The 14,305-nt window shown below is 41.6% G+C and overlaps 1 protein-coding gene across 3 annotated transcripts in view; it reads right to left on the minus strand.

Annotated features, from left to right (window-relative positions):
* The window catches only part of LOC121287805, a 53,876-nt gene extending 46,224 nt beyond the window's left edge, over positions 1–7,652 (minus strand). Inside the window, exon 1 of one of the 3 annotated variants that reach the window (XM_041205731.1) lies at positions 7,222–7,652. In XM_041205731.1, the coding sequence (XP_041061665.1) occupies positions 7,222–7,332 (111 nt within the window). In that variant the 5' untranslated portion in view covers positions 7,333–7,652. Of the gene's footprint in view, positions 1–985; positions 1,123–7,221 lie in introns of those variants that run through there. The other 2 variants (XM_041205733.1, XM_041205732.1) reach the window with 2 other exon arrangements.
* Between the last annotated feature and the right edge of the window lie 6,653 nt (positions 7,653–14,305).

The following is a 14,305-nucleotide window of genomic DNA, read 5'->3' on the forward strand; positions in this document are numbered from 1 at the left end:
ATGAGATGCTGTTCCTCCAGTTTGCCTTGGTCTTCACTGGAACATTGCAGCAGGCCAAGGAAAGACATTTGGGCATGAGAGCAGGGTGGAGTGTTGAAATGGCAAGCGACAGGAAGGTCTGGGTCATGCTTGCGGACAGACCACAGGTGCTCTGCAAAGCGGTCACCCAGTCTGCGTTTGGTCTCCCCAATGTAGAGGAAACTGCATTGGGTGCATTGAATGCAGTAGACTAAATTGAGGGAAGTACAAGTGAAATGCTGCTTCACTTGAAAGGAGTGTTTGGGCCCTTGGATCGTGAGGAGGGGGGAAGTAAGGGGCAGGTGTTGCACCTTCTGCAGTTACATGGGAAGGTGCCGTGGGAGGGGGTTGAGTTATAGGGGGTGATGGAGGAGTAAACCAGGGTGTCCCAGAGGGAATAGTACCTACGGGAATGCTGACAAGGGGGGAGAAGGGAAGGTGTGTTTGGTGTTGGCATCATGCTGGAGTTGGCAGAAATGGCGGAGGATGATCCTTTGAATGCGAAGGTTGGTGGGGTGAAAAGTGAGGGCAAGGGGTCATGGTTCTGGGAGAGAGAGGAAGCTGTGAGAACGGATGCACAGGAGATGGGCCAGATACGGTTGAGGGCCCTGTCAACTATTGTGGGTGGAAAACCTTGGTTGAGGAAGAACGGAGACATGTCAGAAGAACTGTTTTGGAAAGTGGCATCATCGGAACAGATGCGACGGAGGCAAAGGAACTGAGAGAATGGGATGGAGTCCTTACAGGAAGCAGGGTGTGAGGAATAGGATAGGTGAATTGGGCTTGTTCCGAGTTATGACTAGGGCAGAGTTTTGGTTGGCCTCAACTTTATGGAGAGTAGAATCTGAGACATCAGCCAGAGGTGTGTTGGAATAGCTAAGTTTAGAGGTAACAAAGGCATGAAACACAATTGCAGCCACTGGGTTTTTTGCATTGTGTTGTTATGTAGTTATTTTATCTGACTGACCTTGATGCAGTCTTAACATTTCCCCTCAGGTTATGGGGTTGGTTTAGTCATCGCAGTAACTGACAACACCTATAGACAGGCTTGCAGGTTTGTTCCAGTCCAGTCCAATACAGTAACAATAGTACATTAAACAGGAGCCATATCAATCGCTGGTAGCTAGACTGTCATTAACTTGACAGCACTCCACAATTTTAGGCCGTCAAACCCAAACTGCTGCTATAGATTCAGTTTATCTTCTCCAAACATAGTCGCTTTATATGCAGCATTAAAACCTGTGAGAACCACATAGTTAGACAGCTCCACCACAGACATGCCAGGTTTCACTTTCCACACACACTCCACCCCCTCCTGAGTCACTAAATTTCATTTAAAGAAAGAAATGTGTCCTCTCTCTCAGTGGTTCATGGTAGAGAAAACACAGCTCCGCTCATTTCAATGGGTTTGAAGTCAGTTCCCGTTTTTGCAGGAAATCTCAGTTAGCAGCAGTCTAATTTTGACAAATGCAAATATCTCCAAGCTTCCATGCAAATGCATCGCATCCTTGAGATTTAATGCTACTTTGGCAAGTTTGTCACTGTGAATAGTAGCACTGGAATGCTGCAGCAAAACATGACTCATGCAACACGCTGGTAAAGATGTCCTTACGTTCTGGTTGTGAGCAAACTTTTGGACATCTTCATTTAACATTCCCACTATTTCACAGTTAAAATTGGATTCTGAGCCATAAAGAGATGTTGGGACAGATGACCAAAAACTTGGTCAAAGAGTAGGTTTTAAGGAGCATTTTAAAGGAGGGGAGAGAGGTGGAGAGACAGGGAGATTTGGGGTAGGGAATTCCAAACCTTGGGGTCTAAACAGCTGACGGCACAGCCAACAAAATAGTTGAGCGACAGAAATCTGGGAGGTGCAAAAGATCAGAATTGGAGGAGTGCAAAGATTTCAGAAGTTTGTAGGGCTGGAGGAGGTTGCAGACATACGGAGGGATGAGATCTAGGGGAATTTGAAATCAAGGATGAGAATTTTAACATCAAAGCATTGCAGGAGCCAAAGTAGGTCAGCAAGTACGGGGGTGATGGGTGAGCACAGGGGCAATGGTGAATGGGTCTTCGTGTGAATTAGGATGCAGGTTGACAGAGAATGGTAGGTGGGAGGCAGAGCAGGGGAGCACTGGAATAAAAGAATCTGGAGGAGACATGGATAAGGGCAAGTTTTATTCCACGCAAAATGCTCAAAACTTCTAAAAGATATTTTTCTTATTCCTCTTCTTGAATCTCTGTGAGTGTACCTTGGTGAAAATGTCAGCAAGCAACCTGCCCCTTCGCACATTACACATCCTGAATTCAGAATGAAGTGGTGCCACTGCCAAGGGTTTTATTATCCCTTCAATCTTTCCTCCTTGCTCAATAACTGTCTTGGCAGCTACCAACAGTTGTCTGGCTAAGATTAGGGGCTAAATGTGAACTACAAAGTGCAAACACATGTCCATCCATTCTATGTTGCACTTTTCCTACAAAATACATTATGAGATTCTTTTAACTTGCCAAGTTGAGGGTTAAAGGATTATTCCTATGTATTTGCTTTGAGGTCCATCTTAAAAAACAGAACCATTGCAATAAGATCCTTGTTTATACTCCACAACACAACCTGTCAACATGAGGATACAACTGCAACACAGCCAACGTTTTTGCAAATGTGGGTGGGCTTACAGAGAGTTTTTAGCCCAGCAGTATCTCACAGTGCTATCAAAACCTCTTTACAACAGCCAGTGACCTTCCAGGCCACACACAGCTAGAGTGTAGAAATAGATTTAGCAAAAGGCAGTGCTTAGATCAAATGGAGAACATCGCTTATTCTTACAAACACTTGTGATCTGCCTTTTAAAGTAAAAGGATGAATATTTGACACCAGCCTATACGTTATACCTGCTCCAATTATTTCATTTTCTCTTATTTTACTGCTTACTAGGTAAGTTTATTCTGAGAGTGATTTTCACTAGAACTGGATAAACCTGGTCTTACTTAAAGGTCTAACTGAGATAGACATGTTTAAGTATGGATTTGGATACTAATGTGATACTGATATGGAATAATACTCATTTCTTAAAACTCTAGGAGTTCAATAGATACCATTCCTTAAGTGATAACCTCCCTAAGTGGCAAAAAATGGATATCATGGATTCATATCCCATCTGCTATAACAGAAATGAACAGAGAATCATAGAATCTCGCAACACAGAAAGAGATCATTCAGCCCATTATACTCTTTGAAAGAGCTGTCCAATTTAGTTCTACATTTCAGCTTTTCTCCCTCAGCTCTTCAAAGTAGCACATTCCACATCTTAACAAACTTTCAAGTCAAAAATATTCTCTTCATTTTCCTCATAGTTCTTCTGCCAATTATTTTAAATCTATGATCTCTGGTTACCGACCCATTTGTCAAAAGAAGAAACAACAGATATAACAAGAAAAAGTATAAAAGGCCTCACTAAACTCCGAAGGAAATGGGCACCTCATATGCTTGCTCAATATTCAGAAAATTATGCAGGTGCACAAGCATAAAGAAATAAAAACTTAGGAGAAGAATCTACAAGGTGATAGTGCACAAGAGCTTCAATGCAGAGATTTACCATGTCTAAGCAAGATAACTACTAGAGGGAACATTGAGGAGACCCAGAGTTCTTTCCAACTGGGAGGACAACAAACCACAAGTGAGAGGCAAACCTGGTAGCAGCATTGTTGAAAGCTTAGGGTACAGGGCACTTATGACCTATAACTGATCTATAATTGGCACATGGCATGGAAGGAATCACCAAGAGAACAGAAACATCTCTTGACAGCTCGGCACATTCATTCAGTAGGAACCAGCATTAGGCTCTGATGTGATGACCTATAGTGACTTAGACTGTTAACTATCACTGTTGGAGGTCACAAGTGAACAGTGTTGATTGAATGCGGTATTGGAGGGCATCCAGTATCCTTGACTTGTCTCCAGAGAAGACTCAATGCTTTCAGAGCTGAAGGGGAGAAAATTGGTAAGGCAAAAAGATAGACAGCATATAAGTTAAATAGAGGGAGCATGCCCCTTCATATCGACAAAATGGACAAAAAGCTCACATATTGCATCTTTTCATGTTCTTGAAGGGCACTCTTTTAAGACTTTTATAACACGAGGTCAAGGCAGCGTCTAATATCTGACTGGAACTCTCTCCTTTGGAGAAGAAAATTGTGCATGTGATGGGGGGACATACTATAATGCAAAAAGGGAAAAGAAAATAATGGACAAAAAAAATCCTAGTGTAAAGCTGTATTGAAACAACTGAGAAGAATTTACAGGACATAAGATAGACAGTTGACTCACTGCATCACAGAGCAGCAACTGTAAAAAGCAGCCAAACATTGGATCATGCTGCAGAATGGCAAGAGTTAGTGGTTTCAGTTTTAAATATTCCAAACCAAAAGAAGAGCTTACAAATAGCTTGGAGTTAAAAGCAGGGATTAATGGCATTCACATGAATCCTTGACTAGGATTTCTTCAGCTTCAATTAGGTTCTAATATCAAGATAACCATTATTCTAACTGTGTAAAGAGTTCTTAATTGAACTGCACCCAACAAAACCTTCTGCTTTTTAAAGGTTTTTTTGACTAATGTTGTGAAACTATGCTTTATATTAAAAAAATGTTTGAATTTACTGGCTAGAATTGATTGATTTTTGAAAGGACTAAAGCCACATTCCCCAGTGAATTCGGGTTGCAGTCAAAGATGGCTGCACATTTGCATCACTGTTCCTTCTACATTCCAAAACTATTGAAATAGAGACAATCCGCCTGCAAAGCCACATCTGGAACAATGGCCTTGAAAGAGGTGAATGAGAGCCATCTTCTGTCCCATCAGTAAGGCGTTCAGACAATTATCTAGGTAGTTAAATGAGTGGAGATAAACCATTAGACATGATCACTTAAACAATAGGGCCCTGGCTGAGAGAGAAATTCCCAGCCACAATCTAATCAAGGTAACTGGAATACCCTAGCCATGGCCATATTTGGGTAACTGGGTAATTGGAGCAAGAAGGTCATGTGGCAAACCAACCCTTTGTGTGTTTATGCACCTGTTTTCTCTGCAGAACTGGACAAGCAACTGAGACACTGAAGGAACAAGACCCTGAGTGGGTTCTTTCCCTTTTTCCATCCAACTGGGAGGTTTTGGACTGTCTGCTGATTTTGACTACAGGTGTCACAGACAGAGATTTTAAAAACTCAACTGAGGTCACCAACCTCTCAAGAGCATAATACCCCTTTAATTTTACTGGACTCTAAATTACTTAATTACCCTCCCATGTCGGTAATCTATTTGTGTGTGTGTGAACCTCAAGTGCGTGTGTGAACCCCGAGAGGGTGTGTAAACCCCGAGAGCGCGTGTGTATGTGTGAACCTCGAGAGAGTGTGCGTTTGTGTGTCAGTCAGTCAAAGTTGGAGCTTTTTTTTATTATCTTACTTAGACCAGGTTAAGTTCAATAAAAACTATTTTTTCTTTTAAAAACTCAATAAACCCTGTCTGATCAAGTCTTTTATGGTCACAGCTTTTAAACAGTTAAACACTCACAGAATTAGCCAGATTATCTGTTTTAAAAAAAAAAAACCTGTTGTGGTCAAACAAGACAAGGAAAAAGAGGGGAGCCATTCAACCCCTCCTCAACTATAGTAGCACAAAACTGGTTTAACCATCATGGACATCATTTTAAAAAAAATACAAACTATTGCTCCCATAGAATGGAAACTTCCCAGACCTGTGAAAGTGCATTTGAAGCAAGGACTGAGAGCAAACTTGCAGATTAAGGTGTCAGGTCAGCGGACCAGCACATTCCAGCTGCTGGGTGATCTTGCTGGAGGTGGGTGAACAATGGCATGGCTACCCCTCCAGCAGCAGTCCAGCCCTACAGTTCTCTGAGATATCTGCACTCCTCCGATTCTCTGAGATATCTGCACTCCTCCGATTCTCTGAGATATCTGCACTCCTCCGATTCTCTGAGATATCTGCACTCCTCCGATTCTCTGAGATATCTGCACTCCTCCGATTCTCTGAGATATCTGCACTCCTCCGATTCTCTGAGATATCTGCACTCCTCCGATTCTGACCTCTTGTGCACCCCTGATTTTCTTCACTCCACCATTAGCAGCTGTGCCTTCAAATGTCAAGGTTCTAACCTCTAGCCGTCTCTAAATCTCTCCACTTCTCTTTCCTCTAAGAGGTGTATTTAGATCTACTTTACCTAGCCTGATATCTTGCTACGTGGCTTGGTGTCAAATTTTATCTGAAATTCCCTCCTTTGAAGCACCTTGGGACATTTTACTGCATTAAGGTTGCTATATAAATGCAAGTTGCTGTAATAAACATGTGCCTTATTCCCACCACATTGGAGGTTCAGGGGCCCATTCAGCACCCTACAAACTGTGCGGCCATATCTCTAAACCAATATGTTTTTATTTGGTCAAGATAGAGATCTTTCCCTTTCACTGGATGCATAAAATTGTAGCAACAAAAGAATTGTACCAATGTAAAAAAATTGGGCTGATTTTAACTCGGGACACACTTCTGCTGAGTAGAGCAGCAGGGATACTATTATGTGTGTTGGGGTGGGGGGGGGGGAAAGAAAGAGAGAGACAGACAGAGGGGGGGGGAGAGAGAGAGGGGGAAGGACAGTGAGAGAGACAGAGGGGGAGAGAGAGAGACACAGAGGGGGAGAGAGAGACAGAGAGGGAGAGAGACAGATAGACAGAGGGAGAGGGTGAGGGAGAGAGACAGGTAGAGAGAGACAGAGGGAGAGAGGCAGACAGAGAGACAGAGGGAGGGAGAGTGAGAGAGACAGGAGGAGAGAAAGAGAGAGGCAGAGGGGGAGAGTGAGAGAGAGACACACACACAGAGGGAGAGAGAGACACACACACAGAGGGAGAGAAAGAGAGACACAGAGGGAGAGAGAGAGAGAGACAGAGGGTGAGAGAGAGAGAGAGACAGACAGACAGAGGGAGGGAAATTGAGAGAGACAGAGGGGGAGAGAGAGAAAGAGATAGAGGGAGAGAGAGACACACACACACAGAGAGACAGAGAAGGGGAGGGAGAGAGAGACTGTGACTGACAGGGAGAGAGACAGAGAGACGGGGGAGAGATGAGGCCGAGTGCTTGGGATGCCCAAGTGCTCCTGGCTTAAAAGGAATCCTTTGAAAAGTTACACATATACCTACCTTTACCTCTTCTGGCCAATTCAATGATTCCTGCCAGGTCCAGTAGTAGGGTTTGGCCCTGTGCAGACTTCCAGAAATTTTTGTTTCATTAAAATGGCATCGTGACATCATTAGGCTCCCACACCTACCTGGGAATGCCAGCCTTCTGGTGCCTGTTCTGTGGGGAGCTAAGTAACAGACTGCGGAAAGTGGCACAACTATGCACTAACTCCCCACACCCCTCTGCCTGAACGGTGGGGGACAAGGGATTCATTGTCTTAAATTCATTATTGGGAGATGGAGGTTGCTAGCAAGGACAGCACTCACTGCCCTAAATCTCTAAATCAACCCCAAGGTTTCTGACTGACTTTAATTAAAATGAGTGAAGCCGGCCTCTGGCAATGAAGGGGTTATCACTTGCCAGGTTGCTATGTTTGTGTAGGTGTAAGTCACCTGCTCCACCTGGATCCCATTTGGCAGGTAATATGCAGAATCTGGATCCCTCTGCGGTACATCCTCATAGCAACCAGTTTACGTCACAGAGATCACCTAACAAAGGAATATAACCGCAAAAACAGGAAGCTTCACAGACAACCAACCAGGACATGCCTCTCCTCTTCTGTATCTTTCAAATTTTGATTGTGCAATTTTTTTTTTTTAAAGAACTGGCTAAATTCCTCATGGATATGGATAGCTTCAAGTTCAGCTTTGGAACTGTTGGAAAAGTTTCTTAAAATATTTTTTCTAATATAAAGCTACACTCATGCTGCAATAAAGTTCTTGTACTTGAACTTTGAACTGATAGATATTTATGGCAGTGCATTGCAGCACTTCAGCTCTGTATCGAAAGACTTTCTTTTTAGGGGAACTTACTTCCCTTTAAAAAAGGCAATGAATCCAATTACACTGACATAATAAATTGTCAAACCTGCTGTAACAATGAATTAATTTTGGGTGATATTGTGTTATTCTGTATGTCTTTATAACAATGTGATTCTAATATGTACCCCTGCAAATATCCATCCAGTCATTTTAACAAGTGCTACCACAGGGGTATACTGTGCAGAAGGATATGATAGACTGACATCATCCATCACTATCTCACGTTATCAAGAGTCAATACAGAAAAAAATAAATTCTACTTATAACAACGAGTGTATGTGGTGCAAAAGGTTGCAATACTGGGCTGTTGGGTTTTGTGTATAATGTTCAGGTTTTATTTCAAACAGAACATACCACTAAGGAGCTTGGGGTACAGTAGCATACTTATATATTGCTAGACCACTAATTCAGAGGGTTAGGTCAACAATTCAGAGAGCGTAAATTCAAATCCCAGCATGGCAGCTGGAGAACTGAAATTCAATTCAAAAAAATCTGGAAATAAAAAGCTGGTATTCGTAAAAGTGAATATGAAGCTGTTGTATTGTTATAAAAATCCAACTTATTTCATTCTTTCATGAGATATGGGTGAGGCTGACATTTATGGCCCATCCTTAATTGCCCTTGAGAAGGTGATGGTGAGCCACCTTCTTTAAGCATTGCAGTCTACGTTGTATAGGTACACCCACAGAGCTGTTAGGGAGGGAGGCGCAGATTGAACTATCCTTTAGGGATGGAAACCTGCCATCCTTACCCTTTCTGGCTGATATGTGACTCCACACTGATGTGGTTAACACTTCACTGCCTTCTAACATGGCCTAGCAAGCCAATCAGTTATATCAAACCTCAGGGCAACAAATATCAGCATTACAAGTTAACATTGCATCTAGCGAATTCATTTTCTTTTTGAAAAAAATCACTTGGGTTATTAATACTGCAATTTTATTTTTTTCCTGAAAATCTCTCCCCTCACACTGGATGCCTGTACCTCATCTAAGATGCTATTTCTCATGTTCAACCCCAGACAGATTCAACAACACTCAAAAAGCTCAATACCACCCAGGGCAAAGCAGCCCACTTGACCTGCACCCCATCCACCACCTAAAACATTCACTCCATCCACCACCATTGGACAATACCCGCAGTCAGTGTGTGCCATCGACAAAATGCACTGCAGCAACTTGCCAAGGTTCCTTCAACAGCACCTTCCAAAGCTGTGACCTCTACCACCTAGAAGGACAAAAGCAGCAGATGCATGGAAAAACCCTCAATTGCAAGTTCCCCTCCCAAGCCACACACTATCCTGACTTGGAACTATATCATCTTTCTTTCAATGTCACCGGGTCAAAATCCTGGAACTCCCTTCCTAACAGCGATATTGGTGTACTTGCACTAGATAGACTGTAGCAGTTCAAGATGGTGGCTCACCATTCTTGCCAGGTGGAAATTATGCGGTAATTAACAAAAAATCAGCTTTCTTCACTCTTTAAAATTCCTTCATTCATTTTGGAGAAATAGAAATGGAAGATCAGCGTTAAAATCGGAGCAGGACAGTTGATGCTTTCCATCTGCATTCCACCATTCTTCCTCAGGTCTACTCTTACTGCTGGAATATGCAAAGGTCAGAATTTTGGATCTTCTCCAATCACAATAGGAAAGTTGAATCGATGTAATTTGTCTCAGTGTTCCCAAGCTACAGGGAGAGAAAAAAGTCCTCGATTATCACATGTAAAAGTTAAGTAGGATGGGAGGGGCAGAAAGAAAAAAAAAAGCAGGAAGAGTCACAATAACTCAAGTTTTAAGCACAAATTAACAAAAGGTTTGCTTCCACCAAGGCATTGGATAGAAAATTTCACAATACAAATTTCTCCAATTCCGAAACAAAATACTTGATTTCCCAATAAAGGGGCTGTGAAACCATTGGGCAATGTGTTCAAATACTTCATTAACAAAGACAAAAAAAAGTCTCTAGATTATACCCCTCACTTCTGAATTAGGGAGGCTGATATTAACCGAAATAACTTGGAGCAGCTACTATGCAAGAGATTTGACAAGTAATTCTACTTTCATTCCCAACCTGCTCAGAGATAAATTTATTCCAGGGGTCAATTTTGGGAGCAAGTGATACGAGTTTACAGCGAAAGCTGCAGCTCAGTTGGGGCCACACTCGCCTCTAAGTCACAAGGTTCAGGGTTCAAGTCCCACTCTAGGACTTGAGCACAAAAATCAAGGCTGATACTCCAGCGCAGTAACGAGGGAGTGCTGAACTGTTGGATGTGCTGCCTTTCAGATGAGACGTTAAACTGAGGAGTTATGATCAGGTGAAGATGGGTGCAAGGATTCTCCCCTTTTCCCGCTTCTCGATTGACTGTAAGTGTTTTTTTGAGCTTTATATGGATAAAAGTGCAAATTTAGTGAATGTACTTAACCGTTTATATATTGATTGTAATGAACTCAATCCGACAGGCTTTCTTGAGTTTAAACACAGAAGGGATTGGTTTTTATGCTGCTAAAACCCACCGAGGTAAAAATATAAAAATATCTAAAGAGGTAAACACAGGTCACAACTATCACAATGCACACACACAGGTGCAAAATTACAAGTTATAAAGTAGAAGTTAACTTTTGACCAAATTAAGATGTCACGATAAAAGGCAAATAAATAGAGTTCACAGATTATGAGGCTTTTTGCTGTTGCTCGTGGTTCAGGCAGTGCTTTAAATGGCAGTCTTTGTTTTTTTTTCTAAAAATGCTGCTTTGGAATGTGAAGTCTTCTTCAGAATTTCTCTGTCTATTGTCTCCAGTATGATATAAGCAGGCAGAGTTCACTTTAGTTGAAATGGAGAGAGACAGACACACACAGCTTTGTTCAGATCTTTCTTCTGTAGACCGCCTCAAAAGCAACCAGGGTGTTGTAATAAAAGACATTTCAAAATGGCGACCTCAATCACGTGACCTCTCTCTCCATAATCATTTGAGTATTTCACAGAAAGTAATTGATTAGCTCATGTCTGGATAGATCTTGGCCATTGTGTTATGGCCTAGGTGATTAATTTTTTTAATGTCCAAGTCATCGCTTCTGAATAGCCCATTCTTCCCCGATGAGCTAGGAAGAACATATCAACACCCCCAACGTAGCCATTGTCCCATCTGCCTGATCGAATAGAATGTCCATTTTATCATGATACAAATGGTGACAGCCATTTTAAGTTTCAGTCTATCTTTGAAATAATCCTTGACATCAGCAGGTGCAAAATTCCACTGGAGGTTTGCCTGGGCATGTCCTAATTTGGAAAATTCCAAAAACTGGACCAACTTGCTGTTGGAGATGTGTCAGGTGACCTGTGGCAGCCATCTTAAGTCACTCTTTGTTTCAACACTTGAAACTGCCTTTTAAAAAAGTTCCATATGCAAGTCCAGCAGATGAAATTGAAATTTAATAATTGACATCAACACACCTCCATAACAGAGTCTGCCCTCTCAAACGGACCTAAAAGCTCCCATGGCTCTATTTCAAAGAAGAGCAGGGGAGTTAAGCCGAGTGGCTTGGCCAGTATTTATCAACATCACAAAAACACATTATCTGATCATTATCACGTTGCTGTTTGTGGGATCTTGCTGTGCATAAATTAGCTGTCACATTTCCTACATTACAACAGTGAGTAGACTTCAAAACTTTTTCATTGGCTGTAAAGCACTTTGAGATGTCCGATGATCGTGAAAAGTACTATATAAATGCAAGTCTTTCTTTTGTTTCAATCTGGAGTGAATCCAAGATGAGAAGCTCAATGGATTCTCATTTCTTTAAACTGAAAATAAATAATTATGTGTTAAACATTGATTGTTCATTCAGATTTTATTCTAAGAATTACCTGAGTTTGAATGCAAGGCATATCATTTCATGCTTGTAAATGGTGAATTAACAGACTTTCTGTGTACACTATACTACAACATCTCCGCAAGATTTGCCTAACTTTTATAATGGAACATTAACCAGGCTTCTTCTGCTTTGACAATGAAGCTTAAAAGACAATTTAACCAAAGTCACCCCAGCTAAATAAACACTGCCAACCACAATTTACCTCAGTATGTGCTCAGAGGCTAACTTGTCAACAACTTAATTGGTTGTCGATTCAGGATACTGAAGAGCGGTGGTCTGAGTGGCAGATTGTTACAGGACACCCCCTCCTTTATGTGCCATTGATTTCCAGCAGTCCCACGACAAAAGATCTCATCAGAAATCCATCAAATGGGACACGGTCTATAAGAGAACTAAATGTGAGCCACATGTTTGATGCACAAATAATGTACACAATTTCCATTAAATCTATTCTTTCGTTTTTGGCATTTGTTATTTGCTCATGCTCTTGTAAAAAGGTAATGAAAAAAAGAAATCCGCCCGCTTTGTTGGAGGCTTAGTACAAAAGCCTGTATTTAATTCATTTACACAGCTCACAATAAGAGCTATCCCAAAGAAAGCAGACAAGTAGTAAAAGCAGGCATTTGGGGCCTAGTGTTTGACTGTAACCTTATACACATCACAAGGAAATGGTAGCCTTTGTCTTGAATGCACAGTTCCCAGCAGCCTCATTATGAACTTCATTAGGAACAGGTCCAAAGAGTGTCATAACCAACACAGAAAGCTGTTCTGAAAAGTAACTGCAGTGCTGAAATGTAACTGCAGTTCTGGGTGCTATAGAAACTACCCTGATTATACATACATTATAGGCCAATATTAATGGGCTATACTAATAAAAGTTTCTGTTTTGTCACTTTGAAGGAAACACTATATTAATTGTGTGGAGGGACAATTTCACTGGGGGTTGAACTGGCACAAAAAGATATTCAGCAAATTATTTTTAGGGTGGCAAAAAATCCTTTAGACAAAAGTTACGATATTTACACTATTAAATGGAAGTTAAAATGAATCAGATGACTGTTTAAAGTTGGTTCCTAACTTTAATAGCATGCTGTATTTTTTTGCATTTATTTAACATGGTCCAACGTCCCACAGTGTTGGTATAGGATAAACACAAACTGAGAAACAACAGAAGATTTTGAAGAAGTAGTCAAAGGTATGATGCTTTTTTTTAAAGAGGCTTCTGAGAGGCAACAAGGCAAGTGGGTTCAGGGTGGGAGATGCAGGGATAAGGGCAACACATAGTCTAGATCTACTAATGAGTGATGATAGAAAGACAAGCAAAATGCACATGTGGAGCAAGCCAGGATAAGAAGATTGAAGGATTCAGCCTAGGGTTTAGGGCTGGAGGAGGTTGTAGTGGTAGCAAACAGTGAGGCCATGGATGAATGTGAACAAGGATAAAGGTTTTGAATTAGCACTGGAATTTTTTGTAACTAATATAATCTACAAGGGGCAGAGGGCTAGGTTTTACAAGTGACATGAATGTGAAAACTGGTGTTGATTTTTCTTCTGCTGGCAGTCTAAATGGTAGCAACTCAACTTCAGCAGCAGTGCCTTTGTATCAGCAGTCATGTAAATGGCTGCACGTTCATCCAGGGGTGCTCAGCTTACTAAGTCCTCCCAGGAAACACTCATGCAGAAAAATATCTCAGAGCAGTAAGCAGGTGGGCACTGAGCAAGACATGAAAGGTTTAGGGGGAAGAGACCCAAGGCACAATTAGAGATAGGCTTTAATGGAGGTCTTTGAAGGCAGCAAGAGGATAGAAAAGCTAAGATTTTTTCAGAAGAAATTCCAAAGGACAATATTGGGGTTGCTTAAAAAGCAGCCTCTAATGGTAAAATGGAGCAAGTGGGAGTGAATCAGAGGAACAGACAGTGCAAACTAGAATCTACAGCTGGAAAAGGTGTCCTAGAAAGGCCAGCACAATGTCGAGGAGGAATCTGAGCATAGAAAGAGGATCTTGAAATCTTTTCACTTGGGGATTGTGATCCAGTGAAATTTAACAAAGATTGAGTTAATAGGTGTGCTGGCGCAGGCATGGAGTTCTGGATTTTGTGAAGCTTTAGTGGGGAAGGATTGCAAGGAAAACATTTGATAAAAAGAAAATTAATCCTCAAGACATAATTGAAGGTTTCAACATTGTGAGTTCAATGTGCAAAGGGAGGGCTGAATTTATTGGATGGGGTGGAGGTGGGTAATGTTCCATATGTAGGAAAAGACAGACATTATGATGTGCCAGATGTTGGATATAATGTTCAATTTGAGATTGATCAGAGGACTGAGGTTGCACATTGCTGGATTCA

This window comes from Carcharodon carcharias, chromosome 15 (genome assembly GCF_017639515.1).
Source record: "Carcharodon carcharias isolate sCarCar2 chromosome 15, sCarCar2.pri, whole genome shotgun sequence".
NCBI classification, from domain to species: domain Eukaryota; kingdom Metazoa; phylum Chordata; class Chondrichthyes; order Lamniformes; family Lamnidae; genus Carcharodon; species Carcharodon carcharias.